The 24,013-nt window shown below is 44.6% G+C and overlaps 2 protein-coding genes across 4 annotated transcripts; both read right to left on the bottom strand.

Moving 5' to 3' along the window:
* Positions 1–5,313: 5,313 nt before the first annotated feature.
* Positions 5,314–8,105, bottom strand: LOC124163401. 2 transcript variants are annotated; one of them, XR_006865767.1, is made up of 2 exons: positions 6,159–8,105; positions 5,314–5,699 (listed from the first exon to the last, which is right to left on the bottom strand). XR_006865767.1 is itself a non-coding variant. In XM_046540288.1 (2 exons), the coding sequence occupies exons 1-2, from the start codon at positions 7,743–7,745 to the stop codon at positions 5,660–5,662; spliced, it is 1,479 nt and encodes a 492-aa protein (XP_046396244.1). In that variant the 5' UTR covers positions 7,746–8,105; the 3' UTR covers positions 5,314–5,659. The 2 variants fall into 2 exon arrangements, 1 of the variants encoding a protein (XP_046396244.1); XM_046540288.1 differs by having other exon boundaries at positions 6,307–8,105.
* Positions 8,106–11,452: 3,347 nt separating this feature from the next.
* On the bottom strand, positions 11,453–14,244 carry LOC124163388. Of its 2 annotated transcripts, none has more exons than XR_006865765.1 (2): positions 12,298–14,244; positions 11,453–11,838 (listed from the first exon to the last, which is right to left on the bottom strand). XR_006865765.1 is itself a non-coding variant. In XM_046540274.1 (2 exons), exons 1-2 carry the CDS (start codon positions 13,882–13,884, stop codon positions 11,799–11,801), a joined length of 1,479 nt encoding a protein of 492 aa, XP_046396230.1. In that variant the 5' UTR covers positions 13,885–14,244; the 3' UTR covers positions 11,453–11,798. The 2 variants fall into 2 exon arrangements, 1 of the variants encoding a protein (XP_046396230.1); XM_046540274.1 differs by having other exon boundaries at positions 12,446–14,244.
* Between the last annotated feature and the right edge of the window lie 9,769 nt (positions 14,245–24,013).

Raw genomic sequence — 24,013 nt, 5'->3', positions numbered from 1 at the left:
TGACGTCGCAGGAACCCATATGCTAAACGATTAGTCCGGAGTTTTACATCGTCTGAGATTACCAATGCATGCATAAGGGACAGAGCTCAGGGAAACATCTCTCATTAATCACCTATTAAAATTGAGTATGGTCGGATAGTTTCCTTCGTTTGATAAGGTATTAATAATCCTTATTTAAGCCAAGCGCTACCTGCTAGGTGGGTACCCTGCTACCTGCTAGCAGCCTCCATAGCAGCGGCGCACATATCCGCCCCAAGATCACCTCATTTTGCGGCAGCGGGAACCAGAAGTCGTCTTTTCCCAGCATTCATACTTAGCCTTTCCGCTTTTGTGCGCTTTAAAATTTTCACTTTTCATTTATTCGCGAAAAATAGATATCGTCATTTAAAAATCTAAAAGCGTGAAATACGTACTCCAGGAGTAATAATCGTTCGATTTAAGCAATAAAAAAATTTGAAACTACCCCATTGTCCTCCACACAGCACTGAAGCCGGGATCGGGCAGTCTCCGACAATTCTCTGCCACATCCAGGATTTGAATCCGAGTACACGGCGTAGGAAGCCAACGCTCGGGCCACCAAACTAACCTGATCCCTTTAAAAAATAGAGTATTAATATTTTTTTAATTTATTACTATTTGAAAATGAATCATCAAAAGGAATATTTTAATTTTACAGGTTAATGAAAAAAATATGTGCGTAGACCATTGACATGCAGTGATTGAACAGTCCATTATGCACGACAGAACTAATTCAAAGGGAAATATAGTGGGTTAATACTCTAGGTGGGCAACAGAAATTCTACTTGTATGTAAATTAATGTGCACGCATCCAGCACTTCATTTACCTGTAAATTTGTTCCGTAAGACAGGAACGTGTTGCAATAAGTGTAATTACGTAAATAGAACAGCATTAGGTATCATAAAACTGATGAGCATTGAGTTAGCTACTTGTAGTACGAGGGATAAGCTATACATCAATGTTAGTTCACACGTGTTAGTTCACAGTATCTAATTGGCTTTTAAAATTACGTTTCTCAGATTACAGGTATACTGGAAATACCACAACTCACAAGATAAAAATAAGGCAATAGGTTCGAGAAACAAATTACATGTATTTTTCATGCCAATGTCAAAATTTGATCGTCTCATTGGTATCGCCTTCATCAGGTTCCGTGATTTATTTCCAGAAAATTGTATCGGAAACTCCTCATTTCTAACCTTTTTCTTGTAGCGATACAGGCCTAAGCCTTAGAAGCATGTTGATTATTGTTAGAATTCATTCATCGTATTGACAAAAAAACTATCATAATGTTCAGTTTTAACTTAAGAATGACATTATACATAAAAATTACGTTCATCACTGCACTTCTTTCTGAGTTATTAGCAAATGAATGTTACAGTTGAAGGCAAATGACGCTAGTTACGTGAAAATGGCGCTAAGGAAAGCATGCAGAGATGTTTGCTTAAAACTATAACGATTAAAATAACTGAATTCTTTCTATCCTAATTTGTTTTTTTAATATGGAGGGCTGTCTTCATCGGTCTAACTAGCTATCCTCATCTTTTCACCGTAAACTCCCGCCCACACAATCGAAACAGCCTCTCTAGACACGACAGCCACTGCCACCTTGCACTATAAGATTACTATCACCATCCGTTCGATATCTTTCTCTATTCACTTCAAGGTTAATCGAAGAACATGTTAATCCAAATATGTTCTATATCTAGCCTAACAGGTACTCTCGTGACTCAGTACTACTGTATTCACTGCCCTGTTAATTACAGGCTACGTGCACTATCTCGGAAGCTGCCTCAATAGGCGTGTGACAGAGAGTGTAAGGATAAATGTTATTACAGCGTAAGCGAGTTTCTAGCAGTTTTCTATTGAACTTATGTAAATTTATTTTATTTCCACTAAATAGCTTGTGTGTGCCATTGAATTTTACCTGTTTATTTAATTTTTATTTTGTATTTTCTGGATGACAGTCACGGACATATTATCTCAGTGAAGATATTAATTATTACCATTATTATGGTGAAAAATTTGGGAATGACACTCGTGAAAATTATTTCCGCGCCGGCGAAAACCTATCTCCTACATTCGAGCAATACCTCACAAAGTATAGTATATATATCCGTACTCAGACCCTGATTCTAGGCTAGGGACGATGAGGCTCGACCTCTAAACTTATCATAAGATTTCTCGAACTGGCGACGAAGACGTGTCCGCGAAGAGAAGGAGGGGGGTAGAACTGGAAAGGATAAGATTTTCCCAGAAAATGGAAGGAACTATATGGAAGAGAAGAGGGAGAGATTGACCGAATATAGGTGTCGCGACAAGATTCGCGAACGGCAAACAGCATGGATGGAGAATCATCGTAATAGACGGTGGGAAACGGGGGTGCCCTAAAGGAGAGAAAGATATCCGCAAATGCCAACCACACAAGTGTTTGAGAAGAATAAAAGGAGGTATACGAATACCAGTTCTAAATTAGGGAGGCGGGAAATAAATAGACCATCCGGTATGTACCGGTACATGCCTAAACAAACGATCTTTCCGCGGAACTACGCCTTCGGACCTGAAAGTCTACCTCGTGTTGTTTTTTTCTCCGTCCCGTATTTTGCTCCAGAGATGACTCGGAGGCCATAAAGTCAAGCTCCTAGGCAGACGGGACGGGCGTGGAACACATCGCCACACTCTAGACGTATTTTATGGCCGATAAAACATAGTCAAGGCAAACACTCGGGCTTGAGATGAGCGTAGTTTACAACGATTATAACTTTTTTGAAAAAAAAAAGAGTGAAGGCTCTTCGCAAGGTAGGGAAAAAAACCTGTTTAAAACCACATAAATGACTCTTTGGGAATTTGATTCCTTTGCCAAACCGAGGTTACACACTGTTAAGTAATCAAAGTCAGATGAGGGTGAATTCCTTAAAAACCAATCTTAAACTATACTATATAGTCAATACATTGAGAAAGGACAGGCGTGAAAATTTTGATAAATCTTGATAAAGTTAAACAAAGGATGAGTTTGCAAGAAAGAAATGTCGTTCTATGCTCATTATGCATTATTCCATCCATAGGCGGATTTAGGGAGGGGGCATGTTCCTCTTTCACCCCCCAAGACGCTTAAAAAATAAATAAGATTTTTTATATGATGTATAATTAGCAATAAATTTAAATGTAGAGGGTACTTGAAAAGTAATTCTTTTATTATTGGTTTAAATTAGATTATCAAAAGTTATTTCCTCAGTAAAATAAAAAGAGAAGGTCACGAACCGAGACGGTGTGACGCGAAAGTCAGAAAATCACCAAGGCGACAGAGAGCATGCCATATAGAGATGAAAACAATCCTAAACTGATTTATCTGCTATTGATCGCGAGTTAATAATTTTAAAAATATAAACATTTTTATAGGATATAGGAATAGGATAGGATATAGGATAGGATATTAGAAAACTACCGTTATTGTATACGTAATTTATTAATATTTTTATATTAATAACTTTTATGTCCAAACAAAAAGTAAATTTCGTACAGATGCCAAAAATGAGAGGACTGTTTGCCCGTCAGACCATTTTGACCCACCACCAGAAAAAAATCCTGGATCCACCCTTGATTCCATCCATCATCCGTTGTGATGTTGAAAAATCTTAATAATAATAATTATATTAGACATTAAACAAAGTGGAATTGGCAATAGTCTTCATAATATACATGGAATATACAAGATTGAGTTAGTCTCATTTTTTTACATATCGTTGAAATAAAGCAATTAAATAAACAAATACACAAAATACACATGGAAAATTATATCTTATATGATTATAAATCTAAAAAGGACAATTTTACAGCCAAAAAACTCATTTACCGAGTAAAAGGCTTTTTCTTGCCAGTAACGGATACTTTTTTTAAATTTGCCACACTCACATCTTAAGCCTGTGGGCGCAATCTGTTAAAAATACAAGTTTTTATATGTTCAATGAGTTGCTGTTTTTGCTTAATCTGCAATAAGGGTGCCTCAAGGGGATACGTCTATGGTGCCTCTGTTCCTCGTATAACATTTTTAAAAGTTTGACCTTTTTTCCGAGGAGCGCAGATTTAGTGATCCATTGGGGTGAGAAAATGAAATTATCCTAACTATCTTACTTATCTTGGGCCACTGAGGAAGACTTACTGCCAACGCTAACACATTTCTAGTATCCTTACGGGTAGTGGACATGTCTATGGATATTACCACTATTTTTCACAAATGTTTGAATTTATTTTTCAACCTGACACAAAAGGGCGTTTTAAATGAATGCATGCTACGCTTATTACTTCAGCTCGGATGGAATACTGAAGCATAGGTAGGCTTGAGCGGATACTCTTTTTTTTCAACAAATTATACGGAAAATTATAAATTTTGCACGGCGAAACACAGACCTTCGTTCAAATGACAAGATTTTATTACTACCATCTGTTCATCCTTTTCATGACCTTATTAAATTACTCAAGTTTCCGCAACAGCATAATTAATAGCTGGCAATTATTTTTTCAAAGTGTACGCACCTGCTATCTGAGCAAAGGATTGCTGGCAACAAATTATACGCTCAATGAATTGCTAATATCCTCATTAACGATTATGTAGGTATTCAAATTGCTCTCAATGGCCATGGAATGAGAAATTATAGCTATCATGACGTATAACACGCTGACTATGAAAAGGCTAAGGAAAAGAGCAACAGGGACGAAAATCGTCATACAATCAATTTAGAAAAAAGTTGACTGAATCCTTAAGTAAGTATAAACATTTTCCCAATCCTCGAGGCAATCGGAGTAGTTGTAATAACTCAGGAAAAGTAATAATAAGAATAATATTAGGCGATAGGCTCACCGCTACAGTCAGGATATGTTGTAAGCCTGATTAAATTTCCTTCATCATCATTATCATCAGTCAACAATCCTAAGATTGGCTTGACGCAGCTCTACATTCCTCTTTCCCACCCGATAAACTTTTCATAGTGACGTATTTCTTTCCCTTTACATCCTTAGTAATCTATACCATGTAACTCACTTGGGGACATCCCTTGCCCTTCTTCCATTCCACCTGTCCTTCTACGATTGTTCTGATTTAATTACTTTAAGAACTTTAAGGGCAAGGAGGCAGGGTCATTAAATTTTACTTGTTGTCGCAAATACATGAACATAATACTAGGACCATGCTTGATTACTAAAATAGTTGGTTATATCCCAGCCACTGTAAGACCCCCGATGCTCTAAGGGGTGCCGCCGATCAATTGGCAGGGATTTTTGAAAGGAAACTCATACACTACGGAGAGATGATTTTATTGTTGTACTCGTTTACATTACGCCACCACGCGTCCGACTACTCACGACCGCGTCTCCACAGCCCGCCTTCGCTGACCTCCCCTCCTCCTCCTTCTCCCTCCTCAGCCATCGTGTTTCTTTCACCAAGCTCTGCAGTTTCCCACGGGAGGTTGGAGCAGCCACTGGATACGCGGAGGTAAAGCGATCCGACCCTTCGCAAAGGCAGAAACTTGGGAAGGAATATGGAAGAGAGTGTAGGTGATGGGTTGAGGCGTGAAAAGGGTGGGAACGGAAGTGACTCTGCTGTTTCTGTCTCTTACATCACTTTCCCCTCAAACTGCCTTTAATCTAATTGATTATAGGCCTCGTCTGCTTCACCCATTGAATCCTGTGAAAAATCCGTACATGGAAATGGAGAACACAAAGAATAAAATACAAGGAGCCTTGGAATGGGTGGACTCGGTGATGACACAGAGGCTAAATACATTATATGTCCCCAAGGCACTAATTAGTCAAAACAAAATCCTCCAGCAAAACACTAAAATAGCAAATACAAAGAGAGAAAGAGAAATAAGGTTTTATACGTAAAATTGACAAACACTGCATTGCAAATGCATCCATTCGTTAATGTTCATTCATTGAAATTCTACCCAAACATAATCAGAAGCATAAAAATATCCTGATTCTCTCCCACTAATTAGAATTCATCTCATAACCAGAGTTTTTCACTTTTTAACATGCTCAGCTCCATAAAAATTACAACCAGTAGATTATACTGAAAACTCAAAATTCCGTAACATACTATAAAAAAAACTGTTCGTTCCACGAAAAGACATAATTTACTCACAAATCTTAAATGACTTTCTCGGCCAGCTGTTCAAAAAGTACACAGCGGCCCCACTTAACAAACACACGATAACAACACACGATATCAACAAACAGCTCTACTCTTTCTCTTCTCTTACAATTCTCTCTGCCGAAGCACTAACACTTACGTCTTCCCTTCTGAGGACGGTCCGGTTTGCGACCTCAAAAGATAGGGAGAGCGGGCGGGATGGGTTGGAGAGATAAGGATGTTGTCATCTGCGTCGCTACTCCTGCTGTCTCCGCGGCCTTCCGCGGTATGTGCTGGCGTACGGGGTGTGGAAATGGGAGAAGCAAGGGCACTATCGTCTTCTTCACGGCCTTCACTGGAATGTGCGTACTCTCTTAGAGTACTGCTCTCGCTGGGTAGGCAGCTCGCTGGGGTTCTACGGGGAGTGCCCTCTCGTACACCCAACGGCTCTGGAGGCGTAGGGGTAGGTCGGGGCCTCAGGAGATAAGGGCTCCTTTGCCGGGCAGCTGCTTGCGACTCGGTCGTCGACGGGTATCTCTGCTCCTCCGTGCTCTCCGGCGTAGAGGCCTCTTCTGCTCGTTCTCTCTCGGCTATTGGCGATCCGGGCTCTTGGATCGCCGATTCCTGCCTCTCTCCGCCCTCCGATGACGATGTCGACACCTGACTCATTTCCTCCCACCGTTCTTCGTCCTCCGACTCGGCCAATATATGGGATCGGGGGGACATGACACCAGGGCGAGGGGGAATATGGGAAAAGGGAGTGTCTCCTATTGGGCTTGCTGGGCCACGCACAATTTCCGCTGATTTGGTGGGGGGGTGTTTCCGTGGTCTTCCTCGACGACGTTCTCCACACGGGGGAAAACCTAGAGTTGGCAAATTACCTAAATGCAACTTTAAGCGATTTTTGTGCACCAAAAGAGATCTGTAGGGGAGTTGAATTCGCACGTTGCACGGGGGAATCACTTCCGTCACTAGGTAGGGCCCTTTCCACGGGTAATGGAATTTTTTCGCTCCGCCTGTCTTCGTGCACGGGTCACTCAGGTAGACGTATTGACCACACTCATATGCCACGTCCTTCGTCCCCCTGTTAAAAACCGCCGCCCTCTCTCGGCGAGCGCGCGCGTCATTGATCTTACATCTACTCCGTAATGTCTCCAATTTCTCTTTCAATCCCTGAAGATACTTATTGTCAAACTGTCCCAATGTCGGTTCAAAGTACTCGAAGGGAGATCGCATGACGTGCCCGAAAACGATTTCATGAGGCGAGAAGCCTGTACTGCGATGAATTTTTGTATTGTAGCAGAGGACAGCGTACGGGACCCACGTATCCCAGTCCGAGTTTTTGTCGTTAACGTAGTGGCTAAGTATACCAGCAATTGTTCTATGTACCCTCTCCACTTTCCCGTTCGATTCTGGATGGTAAGGAGAAGAGCGAAGTCTGGAAATTTTCATTAGTTCGCACACCTTTTTAAAGAAATCGGACATATAGTTTGCACCCTGATCCGTGAGAACCTTGACCGGTACCCCAAACCTTAGAATCCACCTTCTCACGAATGCCGAGGCGATCGTCTCCGCCTTTTGGTCCGGTAAAGGAATCATTTCTAGGTAACGGGAAAAATTATCAATAATAGATAGAATGTATTTGTTACCATACTCACTACATGGAAGGGGCCCGACGGTGTCCAAAGAAACGAAATCGAATGGTCTATCGGAAGAGGGTAATTCCTGAATGGGTGCCCTTGTTCTCCCGTAAGGGCTTCGACGGTGGCATGCGACGCAGTCTCTAAGAGCTTCTTTAATGTCCTTCGCTAAATTTCGCCACCAATATGATGCCCGCACTCTCTCGAGTGTAGGCCGGATCCCTAGATGCCCCGACAATGGATGATCATGGAAGTTTTTAATTATATCTTTCCTCAATTTCTCGGGGGCCACTATTTTCTCACCATCTTTGGTTTTCTTATAGAGAACGCCTCCTTTCACAAAGAATCCTATCTGCGTTCGCAACCGTTTGCATTCGGCGTCGTCGTTCTGATAGTCAATTATTTCGTCACATAGCCCTCGTTCAACCGTTCGTACCTTCCGACTGAGTGCGTCGGCGTTTGAATGAAGCTTCCCTGGTTTGTGTATAATTTCATAGTCGAACTCGCTCAATTTCAACGTCCACCTTACCAAGCGGCTGTTAGGATCCTTAAGACTCAATAGCCATTTGAGGGCTGCGTGGTCTGTAATGATTTTAAATTTTCGACCAAATAAATAACATCTGAAATGTCCCGTAGCCCATACGGCCCCAAGGAGTTCCTTCTCCGTGGCTGAGTAATTTGTTTCGGCGCTGTTCAATTGTCTAGAGGCATAAGCGACGGGATGCTCTTCTCCGTTTATCTCCTGCGATAGAACCGCGCCTAAGGCATAATTTGAGGCATCCGTAGAAAGGATGAAAGTTTTTCTGAAATCTGGGTACACTAGAATAGGGCTTTTAGTAAGCGCTGACTTAAGCTCCCTCATCGCCACTTCGCAATCGTCTGACCAGCTAAAAGTTGCCCCCTTTTTCAGCAGTCTCGTCAGGGGCTTTGCTATACTGGCATAGTCCTTCACGAACCTCCGGTAGTAATTGGCTAAACCTAGGAAGGACTGTAGTTCCTTCGTGCAACTGGGCGTGGGATATTCATTTACTGCCGAAAGCTTCGATGGATCGGGAAAAACTCCGTCCTTCGTTATCACATGACCCAAGTAATTCACCTTGTCGTGGGCAAAGTGGCATTTATCAAATTTCAGAGTCAAACCTGCGATTCTCAGTCTCTCCAAAACGCCCCTCAGTCGTTCTGCATGTTCTTCAATTGTGGAGCTAAACACTACCACGTCATCTAAATAGACGAGACAATGCGCCGGTTTCAGCCCGCGCAGAACGCTGTCCATAAGCCGCTGGAAACTGGCGGGGGCATTGCGTAGCCCAAACGGCATTCGCGTATATTCCCAATGCCCGCTCTCCGTATTAAATGCCGTTTTTGGTTGTGACTCTCTGTCCATGGGAATTTGATGGTAACCGCTTGTTAAGTCCATCGTAGTAAAGTATCGGCAATTCCCTAAATAGTCCAAGGTCTCGACTATATTCGGCAGGGGATAAACATCAGGAGTCGTAATGGCGTTTAATGCCCTGTAATCTACGCAAAACCTATACGAATCTTTCCCATCAGTCGATTTCTTAGGGACAACAACAATTGGGGCGGCCCAGGGGCTGGTACTAGGCACTATGACACCCGCCTCTAACTGCTCCCTCACTAGCCTATCGACTATTTCCTTCTGGTGGAATGGCGTGCGGTATGCCTTCCTATAGATTGGCCTTTCGCTAGACGTTGGAATATGATGTGTCACCAATTTTGTCGGCGGTGGAAGACCCTTACCGGCAAACAGATCCTTATATTCCTCAAGAATTGGCAATAGAGCGTCACGTTCCCCGCAGTTTAAATGCACAAGTTTATCCGCAAAACAGACTTCGCCCTCGCAACGCCGCACCGCATGCACTCGCGGACCCCAATCAGCTTCCTCTTCCGCCCCTCTATCTTCCCATTGTGTAGCGGAAGCTAAAATCGTTACCTTCCTTAGCGTTACCTCTCCTTCGTTGAAGTTAGATACTTGAACAATTATTTCACGGTTTTCATTCACTCTTGACATGCTTCTAGCCACTACACAGTCCTCCAGATCCTCAAAGTTTGGTTCGATAAGGATATCAGCGCCGATAGGGATTTGTAGGTCAGGTACATTGACACTAATTAGTTTTTCACATCTACCCGGCAATATTTCTGTCTCTGTTGACCGGATTAAAAACCCCGTGTCACTCCGCTTTCGGATTTCTTTCATTATTCCTACATTCGCTTGTTCCCCGTGGTTGCCCCTCAAACCCCAGGTCTCATTCCCTACGGAGAGTGTTCCCTGTTTAATGTTTATACAGCAACCTAACTTTTCTAGGAAATCTAAACCTAATATCCCCTCGTAATCCCCTAGTTCACTCACAACTTGCATGCAACACTTATATTGAACACCGTTTACAAAAAATTCAATAACCTTTTCCCCAAAACTTTTCACCACATCACCAGTAATGCCCCTCACGCGATAAGGGGACCGTTTAATACCCTCATTCCCACACACATCACTGCACACGAGGGATACCTGAGCGCCGGTGTCACACAGGAACCTGGCCCTTCTTCCCCCGATGCTCACCACCGCCACCAAATCCATAGGTCCGCCTCTTTTCTCCACCCTCGGAAGGAAGACATCTAGTAGGGGCCGGAATTGGCGGCGTTGCCGGCCCCGCCGTCGTTTAACTCCGTAGTCTGCTGCCTCCGTCTGCATTCCCGGGCGATGTGGCCCTCACCTCCACAGTTGAAGCAGCGCCTCCGATTTCGGCACTCCCTCGCCATGTGCCCCATCTCGCCACAGTTAAAGCATTTACCTTCCCTTGGAGCCCGGAAGACATGGCGGCTCGCAGGCTCCTCTCTCAAGGGGCGCCTCTCCACCTCCTCGATCCTAATGGCGGCCTCGACCGCCTCGTCAAAATTTTGAGGCGACGTCAGCCGGCACTGTCTGCCCACTTCCCCTGAGAGACCATTAAGGAAGGCGTCAAGGGCGCGCTGATCTGCCTCATAGCGCGTCGCGGCGGCATGCTCCGCGGGCCCGGCCACGTCATACGTCTGGCTGTTGATTTTTCGCACCCTGTCTGCGAAGGCTTCCAAGTCTTCTCCAGCGCCCCTTCTTATGTTGGCTAACAGCTCCCGAAAAAAACGGGTACTCCGTTTCGTTCGGTACCGCTGCAAGAGCTGCGCTTTTAGTTCCTCGAACGTCGCGGCCCCTCGGCACTCTTCCTTGCTATGATAAAATTCGGCCGCTTCCCCGTTCAACTTCAGGATCGTTGCATTCAGTTTGTCGGCGTCAGAGAGGCCCCCCAAATCGGCTGCGCGTTCCACTTTGTCTAAAAAGGCCGTTACGGACTCTTCCGGTCTTCCCGAGAACGCTTCAGTCGCCGAAAGCAAGCCGAAGTTTTTCCGCCCGCCTTCCTCCCCAGCAGCTGTCCCCGTCCGCCGAAGTCTCTCGTTATCCGCTTCGAGCTCGTGTAATTTCTTGCTCATCTCTGTGATGGCCTGCTGCAAATCCATCTCCTGGCCTCCCAGGCTCACTCTCGCCGCCATCGTAATCAATGAGTCCTTCCAAAAATATGCCAATTATCCCACTTCTGACACCAGTGTAAGACCCCCGATGCTCTAAGGGGTGCCGCCGATCAATTGGCAGGGATTTTTGAAAGGAAACTCATACACTACGGAGAGATGATTTTATTGTTGTACTCGTTTACATTACGCCACCACGCGTCCGACTACTCACGACCGCGTCTCCACAGCCCGCCTTCGCTGACCTCCCCTCCTCCTCCTTCTCCCTCCTCAGCCATCGTGTTTCTTTCACCAAGCTCTGCAGTTTCCCACGGGAGGTTGGAGCAGCCACTGGATACGCGGAGGTAAAGCGATCCGACCCTTCGCAAAGGCAGAAACTTGGGAAGGAATATGGAAGAGAGTGTAGGTGATGGGTTGAGGCGTGAAAAGGGTGGGAACGGAAGTGACTCTGCTGTTTCTGTCTCTTACATCACTTTCCCCTCAAACTGCCTTTAATCTAATTGATTATAGGCCTCGTCTGCTTCACCCATTGAATCCTGTGAAAAATCCGTACATGGAAATGGAGAACACAAAGAATAAAATACAAGGAGCCTTGGAATGGGTGGACTCGGTGATGACACAGAGGCTAAATACATTATATGTCCCCAAGGCACTAATTAGTCAAAACAAAATCCTCCAGCAAAACACTAAAATAGCAAATACAAAGAGAGAAAGAGAAATAAGGTTTTATACGTAAAATTGACAAACACTGCATTGCAAATGCATCCATTCGTTAATGTTCATTCATTGAAATTCTACCCAAACATAATCAGAAGCATAAAAATATCCTGATTCTCTCCCACTAATTAGAATTCATCTCATAACCAGAGTTTTTCACTTTTTAACATGCTCAGCTCCATAAAAATTACAACCAGTAGATTATACTGAAAACTCAAAATTCCGTAACATACTATAAAAAAAACTGTTCGTTCCACGAAAAGACATAATTTACTCACAAATCTTAAATGACTTTCTCGGCCAGCTGTTCAAAAAGTACACAGCGGCCCCACTTAACAAACACACGATAACAACACACGATATCAACAAACAGCTCTACTCTTTCTCTTCTCTTACAATTCTCTCTGCCGAAGCACTAACACTTACGTCTTCCCTTCTGAGGACGGTCCGGTTTGCGACCTCAAAAGATAGGGAGAGCGGGCGGGATGGGTTGGAGAGATAAGGATGTTGTCATCTGCGTCGCTACTCCTGCTGTCTCCGCGGCCTTCCGCGGTATGTGCTGGCGTACGGGGTGTGGAAATGGGAGAAGCAAGGGCACTATCGTCTTCTTCACGGCCTTCACTGGAATGTGCGTACTCTCTTAGAGTACTGCTCTCGCTGGGTAGGCAGCTCGCTGGGGTTCTACGGGGAGTGCCCTCTCGTACACCCAACGGCTCTGGAGGCGTAGGGGTAGGTCGGGGCCTCAGGAGATAAGGGCTCCTTTGCCGGGCAGCTGCTTGCGACTCGGTCGTCGACGGGTATCTCTGCTCCTCCGTGCTCTCCGGCGTAGAGGCCTCTTCTGCTCGTTCTCTCTCGGCTATTGGCGATCCGGGCTCTTGGATCGCCGATTCCTGCCTCTCTCCGCCCTCCGATGACGATGTCGACACCTGACTCATTTCCTCCCACCGTTCTTCGTCCTCCGACTCGGCCAATATATGGGATCGGGGGGACATGACACCAGGGCGAGGGGGAATATGGGAAAAGGGAGTGTCTCCTATTGGGCTTGCTGGGCCACGCACAATTTCCGCTGATTTGGTGGGGGGGTGTTTCCGTGGTCTTCCTCGACGACGTTCTCCACACGGGGGAAAACCTAGAGTTGGCAAATTACCTAAATGCAACTTTAAGCGATTTTTGTGCACCAAAAGAGATCTGTAGGGGAGTTGAATTCGCACGTTGCACGGGGGAATCACTTCCGTCACTAGGTAGGGCCCTTTCCACGGGTAATGGAATTTTTTCGCTCCGCCTGTCTTCGTGCACGGGTCACTCAGGTAGACGTATTGACCACACTCATATGCCACGTCCTTCGTCCCCCTGTTAAAAACCGCCGCCCTCTCTCGGCGAGCGCGCGCGTCATTGATCTTACATCTACTCCGTAATGTCTCCAATTTCTCTTTCAATCCCTGAAGATACTTATTGTCAAACTGTCCCAATGTCGGTTCAAAGTACTCGAAGGGAGATCGCATGACGTGCCCGAAAACGATTTCATGAGGCGAGAAGCCTGTACTGCGATGAATTTTTGTATTGTAGCAGAGGACAGCGTACGGGACCCACGTATCCCAGTCCGAGTTTTTGTCGTTAACGTAGTGGCTAAGTATACCAGCAATTGTTCTATGTACCCTCTCCACTTTCCCGTTCGATTCTGGATGGTAAGGAGAAGAGCGAAGTCTGGAAATTTTCATTAGTTCGCACACCTTTTTAAAGAAATCGGACATATAGTTTGCACCCTGATCCGTGAGAACCTTGACCGGTACCCCAAACCTTAGAATCCACCTTCTCACGAATGCCGAGGCGATCGTCTCCGCCTTTTGGTCCGGTAAAGGAATCATTTCTAGGTAACGGGAAAAATTATCAATAATAGATAGAATGTATTTGTTACCATACTCACTACATGGAAGGGGCCCGACGGTGTCCAAAGAAACGAAATCGAATGGTCTATCGGAAGAGGGTAATTCCTGAATGGGTGCCCTTGTTCTCCCGTAAGGGCTTCGACGGTGGCATGCGACGCAGTCTCTAAGAGCTTCTTTAATGTCCTTCGCTAAATTTCGCCACCAATATGATGCCCGCACTCTCTCGAGTGTAGGCCGGATCCCTAGATGCCCCGACAATGGATGATCATGGAAGTTTTTAATTATATCTTTCCTCAATTTCTCGGGGGCCACTATTTTCTCACCATCTTTGGTTTTCTTATAGAGAACGCCTCCTTTCACAAAGAATCCTATCTGCGTTCGCAACCGTTTGCATTCGGCGTCGTCGTTCTGATAGTCAATTATTTCGTCACATAGCCCTCGTTCAACCGTTCGTACCTTCCGACTGAGTGCGTCGGCGTTTGAATGAAGCTTCCCTGGTTTGTGTATAATTTCATAGTCGAACTCGCTCAATTTCAACGTCCACCTTACCAAGCGGCTGTTAGGATCCTTAAGACTCAATAGCCATTTGAGGGCCGCGTGGTCTGTAATGATTTTAAATTTTCGACCAAATAAATAACATCTGAAATGTCCCGTAGCCCATACGGCCCCAAGGAGTTCCTTCTCCGTGGCTGAGTAATTTGTTTCGGCGCTGTTCAATTGTCTAGAGGCATAAGCGACGGGATGCTCTTCTCCGTTTATCTCCTGCGATAGAACCGCGCCTAAGGCATAATTTGAGGCATCCGTAGAAAGGATGAAAGTTTTTCTGAAATCTGGGTACACTAGAATAGGGCTTTTAGTAAGCGCTGACTTAAGCTCCCTCATCGCCACTTCGCAATCGTCTGACCAGCTAAAAGTTGCCCCCTTTTTCAGCAGTCTCGTCAGGGGCTTTGCTATACTGGCATAGTCCTTCACGAACCTCCGGTAGTAATTGGCTAAACCTAGGAAGGACTGTAGTTCCTTCGTGCAACTGGGCGTGGGATATTCATTTACTGCCGAAAGCTTCGATGGATCGGGAAAAACTCCGTCCTTCGTTATCACATGACCCAAGTAATTCACCTTGTCGTGGGCAAAGTGGCATTTATCAAATTTCAGAGTCAAACCTGCGATTCTCAGTCTCTCCAAAACGCCCCTCAGTCGTTCTGCATGTTCTTCAATTGTGGAGCTAAACACTACCACGTCATCTAAATAGACGAGACAATGCGCCGGTTTCAGCCCGCGCAGAACGCTGTCCATAAGCCGCTGGAAACTGGCGGGGGCATTGCGTAGCCCAAACGGCATTCGCGTATATTCCCAATGCCCGCTCTCCGTATTAAATGCCGTTTTTGGTTGTGACTCTCTGTCCATGGGAATTTGATGGTAACCGCTTGTTAAGTCCATCGTAGTAAAGTATCGGCAATTCCCTAAATAGTCCAAGGTCTCGACTATATTCGGCAGGGGATAAACATCAGGAGTCGTAATGGCGTTTAATGCCCTGTAATCTACGCAAAACCTATACGAATCTTTCCCATCAGTCGATTTCTTAGGGACAACAACAATTGGGGCGGCCCAGGGGCTGGTACTAGGCACTATGACACCCGCCTCTAACTGCTCCCTCACTAGCCTATCGACTATTTCCTTCTGGTGGAATGGCGTGCGGTATGCCTTCCTATAGATTGGCCTTTCGCTAGACGTTGGAATATGATGTGTCACCAATTTTGTCGGCGGTGGAAGACCCTTACCGGCAAACAGATCCTTATATTCCTCAAGAATTGGCAATAGAGCGTCACGTTCCCCGCAGTTTAAATGCACAAGTTTATCCGCAAAACAGACTTCGCCCTCGCAACGCCGCACCGCATGCACTCGCGGACCCCAATCAGCTTCCTCTTCCGCCCCTTTATCTTCCCATTGTGTAGCGGAAGCTAAAATCGTTCCCTTCCTTAGCGTTACCTCTCCTTCGTTGAAGTTAGATACTTGAACAATTATTTCACGGTTTTCATTCACTCTTGACATGCTTCTAGCCACTACACAGTCCTCCAGATCCTCAAAGTTTGGTTCGATAAGGATATCAGCGCCGATAGGGATTTGTAGGTCAGGTACATTGACACTAATTAGTTTTTCACATCTACCCGGCAATATTTCTGTCTCTGTTGACCGGATTAAAAACCCCGTGTCACTCCGCTTTCGGATTTCTTTCATTATTCCTACATTCGCTTGTTCCCCGTGGTTGCCCCTCAAACCCCAGGTCTCATTCCCTACGGAGAGTGTTCCCTGTTTAATGTTTATACAGCAACCTAACTTTTCTAGGAAATCTAAACCTAATATCCCCTCGTAATCCCCTAGTTCACTCACAACTTGCATGCAACACTTATATTGAACACCGTTTACAAAAAATTCAATAACCTTTTCCCCAAAACTTTTCACCACATCACCAGTAATGCCCCTCACGCGATAAGGGGACCGTTTAATACCCTCATTCCCACACACATCACTGCACACGAGGGATACCTGAGCGCCGGTGTCACACAGGAACCTGGCCCTTCTTCCCCCGATGCTCACCACCGCCACCAAATCCATAGGTCCGCCTCTTTTCTCCACCCTCGGAAGGAAGACATCTAGTAGGGGCCGGAATTGGCGGCGTTGCCGGCCCCGCCGTCGTTTAACTCCGTAGTCTGCTGCCTCCGTCTGCATTCCCGGGCGATGTGGCCCTCACCTCCACAGTTGAAGCAGCGCCTCCGATTTCGGCACTCCCTCGCCATGTGCCCCATCTCGCCACAGTTAAAGCATTTACCTTCCCTTGGAGCCCGGAAGACATGGCGGCTCGCAGGCTCCTCTCTCAAGGGGCGCCTCTCCACCTCCTCGATCCTAATGGCGGCCTCGACCGCCTCGTCAAAATTTTGAGGCGACGTCAGCCGGCACTGTCTGCCCACTTCCCCTGAGAGACCATTAAGGAAGGCGTCAAGGGCGCGCTGATCTGCCTCATAGCGCGTCGCGGCGGCATGCTCCGCGGGCCCGGCCACGTCATACGTCTGGCTGTTGATTTTTCGCACCCTGTCTGCGAAGGCTTCCAAGTCTTCTCCAGCGCCCCTTCTTATGTTGGCTAACAGCTCCCGAAAAAAACGGGTACTCCGTTTCGTTCGGTACCGCTGCAAGAGCTGCGCTTTTAGTTCCTCGAACGTCGCGGCCCCTCGGCACTCTTCCTTGCTATGATAAAATTCGGCCGCTTCCCCGTTCAACTTCAGGATCGTTGCATTCAGTTTGTCGGCGTCAGAGAGGCCCCCCAAATCGGCTGCGCGTTCCACTTTGTCTAAAAAGGCCGTTACGGACTCTTCCGGTCTTCCCGAGAACGCTTCAGTCGCCGAAAGCAAGCCGAAGTTTTTCCGCCCGCCTTCCTCCCCAGCAGCTGTCCCCGTCCGCCGAAGTCTCTCGTTATCCGCTTCGAGCTCGTGTAATTTCTTGCTCATCTCTGTGATGGCCTGCTGCAAATCCATCTCCTGGCCTCCCAGGCTCACTCTCGCCGCCATCGTAATCAATGAGTCCTTCCAAAAATATGCCAATTATCCCACTTCTGACACCAGTGTAAGACCCCCGATGCTCTAAGGGGTGCCGCCGATCAATTGGCAGGGATTTTTGAAAGGAAACTCATACACTACGGAGAGATGATTTTATTGTTGTACTCGTTTACATTACGCCACCACGCGTCCGACTACTCACGACCGCGTCTCCACAGCCCGCCTTCGCTGACCTCCCCTCCTCCTCCTTCTCCCTCCTCAGCCATCGTGTTTCTTTCACCAAGCTCTGCAGTTTCCCACGGGAGGTTGGAGCAGCCACTGGATACGCGGAGGTAAAGCGATCCGACCCTTCGCAAAGGCAGAAACTTGGGAAGGAATATGGAAGAGAGTGTAGGTGATGGGTTGAGGCGTGAAAAGGGTGGGAACGGAAGTGACTCTGCTGTTTCTGTCTCTTACACCACCTATAATAAAACTCCACCAAATTTTTGATAACTCGGCCATAATCAAGGTCTTCTAGTGCCGAAAACGTGGGCGGTATATATTTGATTCCCTTCGTCAAGAAACAAGCAATTGTACTGAGAGCGACTTGAAAATTTACGCGAATTAAAACAGAAGAATGCCTTAAATCATATTTTAGGCTTCTGGTGCGAACCCAAGCTGTGGGTAAAGGAAAGGAATAAATGACCCGATTTGACGTATATCATTGATACACAATAATCATCGCATTTCAACGACTATTTACTCGTCGCGATTAGGCAGCTCATTACCCTCATTAGCGGTCATCGGCGTCTATATTTTTACTGTATTTCTCTAAGTCCAATTTCGGCGGGTCATCAAACACTCATTAACTTCCTTGGCGTATTTAGTCCATATCACCGAAATTCTGAACCATGCTCATTGAATACATTCTACGAACCCTGCGGGCAAAACGGCCCTGCGTTGCAATGCCCTGAATTCACCTCAAAGAATGTCGTTCTCACTTCTTCCACAACGCTCGAGGAAAAATATTTTAGATAGTATAAAATAAACACATGCGCAAAATAAAATGCTGCAATCTCTAACCGAGGACGCAATACTTAAATTAAACTACTTAAAAGGTAAATTAGATTTTTAAAGTTTCTTCTTATCATAGTATCAAAGCATTCACAGAAAAGCATTAAATTTCATCGATTATAGAAAAATTAATAGAAATAAAGGGCATACTATGACTTAAAACAAGTTTCCGTTGAGCTCTTAGCGTGAAAGACATCAGAGGGTACTTTCAAAAAAACTCAATTTGCCATTTACCATACTATTTCGATTCACCTGGATTCAGCATGAGCACTACGTGAAATCACAAATTTTACTTCAAACTAATGAACTCATAGACTAGTAATAATGTCGATTCATAGGGCTATAGATTCACAAATATTTCCTATAGGATGCTTTCGACCACTCAATCTGGTAGATAGGACGCATTTTTCTTAAAGAAACAACACTTTCAATAAGATTTAGGTTGACCAAACACATACATTACACTTCTGGAGAACGTATTATTTCTTCTGCCCGCACCACGCAAAATTAGAAAAGCAATATGGAGCTCTACGGCAAGAAGGCAAAAATGTTGCCGGCAATAACTATTTATTTGATATAATATTTCATGTTCGCACGGAACAAATTCCCTCGAAAAAAATCGCACTCTTTTAAGGAAAAGAGTTTTATGTGTCCGGGGAATGAGAAATGAAATTCTCAAATGAATGGGAACACGAGGAATGTTGACGTTAAGGAACTCGGAACGGTGCATGGGGTGGTGGAGAGGCGTCCGAGGAATGACGAACATTTGTACGACCAGTTTGGAACACGTGCTTTGGGGAACGGACCGTTCACTGGAACGGGCAAAAGGCTAAAAGCAGACGATAACCATATGACTCCCCAGAGTCATGGACCGGCGCTAGAGAAACAGATGCGTTGATGAGTGGAGTAAATGCACGAGTCGCGAGGACGGAAATCAACGCATCCGAGATGAGATACATCGGAGGAGGGAGGGCGTGACGGAATTCCGGCATTCCCTTCGGATTTCCGGCATTCCGTTACTTAGAACTTCTCTTACATCATCCTTCTTCTACACTAGTTACGCTTTTTTTCAACAGCATTTATGCATTATTCAAGGACATAAATATCCGTGGACTAACTAACGACTTATAATTATGAATCCACCCTAAAATACACGTTAACACTTTAAAGTCCGTGGCATTTTCATGTTCAGGTTGTGTGAAACCCAGGGTTTCCTATGTATTTTATACAATCCAGTATATTTAGGTGTAGGTAAATGGCAGCAACTTCAATGAAAGAAGAATAGACAAATAAAGAAAGAGGCTTTATAGTTGGGGTCCGAGAAAAAAGCCTGGAATATTTTTCCATGGAATCATATACGACAGCCCGAGCTCTACTCGGGCTCGGGTTCCTGGGAGATACATCCCAATGTAAACTCGGGCTTGGGCTTCAAGGGGTTAAAAGTGTGGATATTCCATAGAGGACAGATATAATTAATCAATCATAACAAATTACCTTATCCGGAATCCTTAATCAAGTATCCCTAAGCCTTGCTAGCTTTTTTTTCCACTTTCTCCACCAATACCTACATCTGTTCTTCCGCAGAATTTTATTGTCTTTAGAGGACAAAATGGGACAAATTCACTCGCAAATGCACGATATAGTGTGAAAAATCTATAGAAGAACAAATGTGTAGTTCTTTTAAGTTTAAAAACGAGTCAGGATTGCGGAAGGAACCAACGTTTCAAGCGAAATTTACACAAAAATTATCAGGGCTAATATCATATGTTAGACTAAATCATGGATACACAAGTTGAGTTTTTGATCTTACCAAGTTAACTATCGGAGTTATTTATAGGTAAGCTAAAATATTCAATGAAACCCTGGATATTGGGATCTGAGGAGACCTAGTCTTATCCCCGGCAATAGCCCTAATGATGGTTGTGGAGGTACCCATTGAACCTTTGGTAGCGGCTGCAATCCTAACGTGGGCAACGCACATGATCAGTGATCGCCAGAAAAAAACACTCTCCTCACCTTTACCGCGCCTGTTTCCTATCACGAATGACTGTGTAACCACGGATTTTTCAACCAGAAATTTTTATGGAGTCATCCACCTGTGGATGTTACTGAAAATTCCGGCGAGCACATATCAATCACCTTACACTGAGTTCGAACCATGATCCTGCGAATCCCCACTGTACAAATTGACCAACTGAGCTAACACACGTATGTAGTTGAAGATGCTTGTTGCTATAAACTGGATAAACAACTGATCGCATATTCAGGTGATTCTGCTGCGAGCACAGTTGGATTCGAAGAATTTTTTTCCTCTATTGGAGTTTTCGCCCCGACTTCTTGCATAATTTTCTCATCAAGAAATTCCGAAAAAATTTTATGAGGTTGATCTATTAGAGGAAGACATTATTAAGTTATTTTCCTCAGTGGTAGATATTATTAATGTAACTGGTTTCAACGCTGTGATAAGTGTTTCCATTCAATGACAAAAATGACGTATTAATGTTGAAACCTGTTTGGCTTAAATAAAAGTCTGGAAAATCAGAGAATTATTTCATCTTCCAACATGTTCAAATAACACATACGTGACAGCGGAATACGGTAAAGATTGTTTTGATAACCTAAACAATCACATCGTTTTTAGAATACGCTGCTAACCAAAACTGTAAGTTTTACGCAGAGCTCACTAATGCCGTCAATTCCTTGAAGAAACTTCAATCAAAGCGGGAACTGAACTTATGGAAGATGCACTTAAAGCTTTACGGACCACAGCGCAGAGCTCTACGCAATCAAGAAAATTCCTTACGCAGTATCATTGGCTTAGTTTATGTGGACATGCAGGAAATCAAGGATAGTATAGTAAGGAGGATAAAGTTTCAAGCAAGGAAAAAGGAAATAGAAATTCTACTGCATAATCCATTATTTCCGGTTTCCTGAAAGGCACACGGGAAGGCGTATTTGGCTAAGGAAGGGCTGGAAAGACAAATTTGCATGATTTGATTCCCGGACTAGGTGATATTTTTTAGTGAACGTGCCACTATAACTGACAAATCGAATAATAATTAATAAACATGTTCTCGTACCAATTTCCGGCTTAGGTGGCGACGGGATAAAGTCCACGCCGGCTAATCCAGGAGTCGCGGGGTCGAATCCCGCCTGAGTGGATTTGTTCCCATCCAGGGTAGGTACGTATGTCAATGAATCATATTTGTAAAATTTGAGCCACATAATTGTATCCGAAATTTCGTTCATTGCTGACTGGTATTTAGACGTACGATTTTATGGATGAAATTTCAGATTTTACGGTCAAATTTTACACATACCATTTTCTGCACTAGAAATTCAAGATACACATGAATGGGATGATTAAAAAAAATACTACTTTGCGGTAAGGGGAGGTCGATATATCTCATGCATTCGTATATCCTCCGTTTCCCTTTAATGACATTCCTCACCTTCAGTCCTTAGACAGCTCCGCAAGATTCTCTCTCTGAGGGTGGTGGTGATGGGAGGGAAACTGCGGTGAATGGTGAGTCACGTGGATGAGCGGCTGCAGAGGAGGGGCAGGGGGGGGGGTGCGAGTGGTGGCTGTGGAGGAATTTTACGCACTCGATTTACGGCGAGGCATTAGGGGGGAAGGGTGACATACGCAAGTGTCACGCGCGAGCTGCCGCATGGGGGACTACGCTTCGGTCATCAAAGGAATCGCGGATAAATGCGGTGTTAAAGGGAAAATCCTATTCTCAGCATGGCACCACGAGAGTTTCGGTAACATCCTTTACGCCGCCTGATCTTCACTTACACAGTGGTTCAACCCTAAAAACAAGGGCGTACCCAGGATCAAAACTGGGGGGGGGGGGCAAGTAATGGTTGTTCAAGTTAAGCATGGAAAAGGTGAATTAAATCAACATTTTAAGGAAACTGTAACAGCTCTTTATTAGTTTTTAAAATTATTTGCTTGAAAAAATATTATTTTCCTTAAAGACATTTGCGATTTTTGCTTCTAGGGGGGGCAGCTGCCCCCTCCCGCCCCTCGCTGGGTACACCCATGCCCTATAAGTTTGGTTGGGATTGGAGAGGGTAGAGCGCACACCCAATTGCTACGGCGCACAGAAAGCGTAACTAAGATGTTAAACGAATTGGGCTGGGAACCGCCAGAGAGAGACTCGGAGGCTGCGCGCTAGGCTTAGATTGCTTGAGTAATTGAGAATAGAAATCTGGAAGTGAGGATAGATACCAATTTTCCTTCAAGTCGTAAAAACACTTGCTCTCACTAGAAGAATTCTATTGAAATATAAAAATTATTATTAAAGAGCCATTTGCCATTACTAAATGTTGCAAGTTCTCTTCGTAATTTCATTAATTCAAATTTTAAAAATATATAATAACTTTAATAACAGTTTTGTTGAGTATGATGGATATTTTAACCTTATTTAAACTCTACAAAATACTGCAATCACATTACTTCATTAAATGTTGTGAATGAACGATGAAAACAATAAATCACAACCAAATTTGTCTCACAGTGCAGTAAAATCAGAGAAAGATGATTACTTTAGAGCTTAGTTAAAAGTAAATGGCCATAATATTGGCTGTTCGTCTAATTCATCTCTTCCATGTATTTCCTGTGATAACTAGTGAGTACAAAGCGGTCATAATACCAGAGAAAGAGGTCAACTTGCTCGTAATACACCCATGCAAGTCCCTACTATCCACTCACCGCATGTAGCTTGGCATACCTACCCTAACTCCCGATATTCTTGTGTCGTCGTGGTATTCGCCTCTGACATACCATTACACGTGACTGCACCACAGGGTTCGGATCAATTACATTGTAGAATTTCGACTATTTTTACAAAATATATCCCCATCCACAACGACTTAACGTGGCGTAACTAAGGAGTGAAAAATTGGAAAGGAGTAAGATTTCACTTTTTCCCGGCGTATGATGGCGGTGAATTCTTCTCGGGTTTCCATCCGGGTGAGCTCCATCTCCATCGCTGCCGACGTTTCGATAGAAAAGGATTCTATCGAAACGTCGGCAGCGATGGAGATGGAGCTCAACCGGATGGAAACCCGAGAAGAATTCACCGCCAATTGGAAAGGAGGTTCATGGTTGCCAAAACCTGGAAGCGGGGTAAATCGATTCAGATGACACCTTAGTTGAGAAAACCCTTTTTTCTCTTAAAATTAACCATTAGATACGAAGGTTGCAATTTCTACTCCAAAATTCTATAAAATCGATAACATAGTTGAAATGCTGGGAATTGGGGAATGTAGCTCTTAATTGTCGGGGTATTATTAAGTGAAGTTATGCCAAGTTAGGTTGTAAAGAACTAAGCTTATCTATGGAATATGGCTTTGCGTGGAGTGATGCGATAATTGATGGGAGATCACACCGCCTTCATACGTGCACAATTAATATTATTTTTTCGAAAGCTAGGCGGGAAGTTAGCAATTCAGTTATTGCATCAAGGACATACCTAGGATCGAAGCCAGAGGGGGGGAAG

The sequence above is a fragment of the Ischnura elegans genome, chromosome 1 (genome assembly GCF_921293095.1).
Source record: "Ischnura elegans chromosome 1, ioIscEleg1.1, whole genome shotgun sequence".
NCBI lineage: Eukaryota > Metazoa > Arthropoda > Insecta > Odonata > Coenagrionidae > Ischnura > Ischnura elegans.
This window is presented reverse-complemented; position numbering and strand designations above follow the sequence as displayed.

Bases quoted from the DNA above. Each gene is read 5' to 3' on its own strand.
- LOC124163401 (XM_046540288.1), bottom strand. From the start codon at position 7,745: ATGATTCCTTTACCGGACCAAAAGGCGGAGACGATCGCCTCGGCATTC. The intron at 5,700-6,306 runs GTAAGTGTTAGT...GATTTTTCACAG, and splicing joins CCGTCCTCAGAAGGGAAGAC to GATTCAATGGGTGAAGCAGA.
- LOC124163388 (XM_046540274.1), bottom strand. From the start codon at position 13,884: ATGATTCCTTTACCGGACCAAAAGGCGGAGACGATCGCCTCGGCATTC. The intron at 11,839-12,445 runs GTAAGTGTTAGT...GATTTTTCACAG, and splicing joins CCGTCCTCAGAAGGGAAGAC to GATTCAATGGGTGAAGCAGA.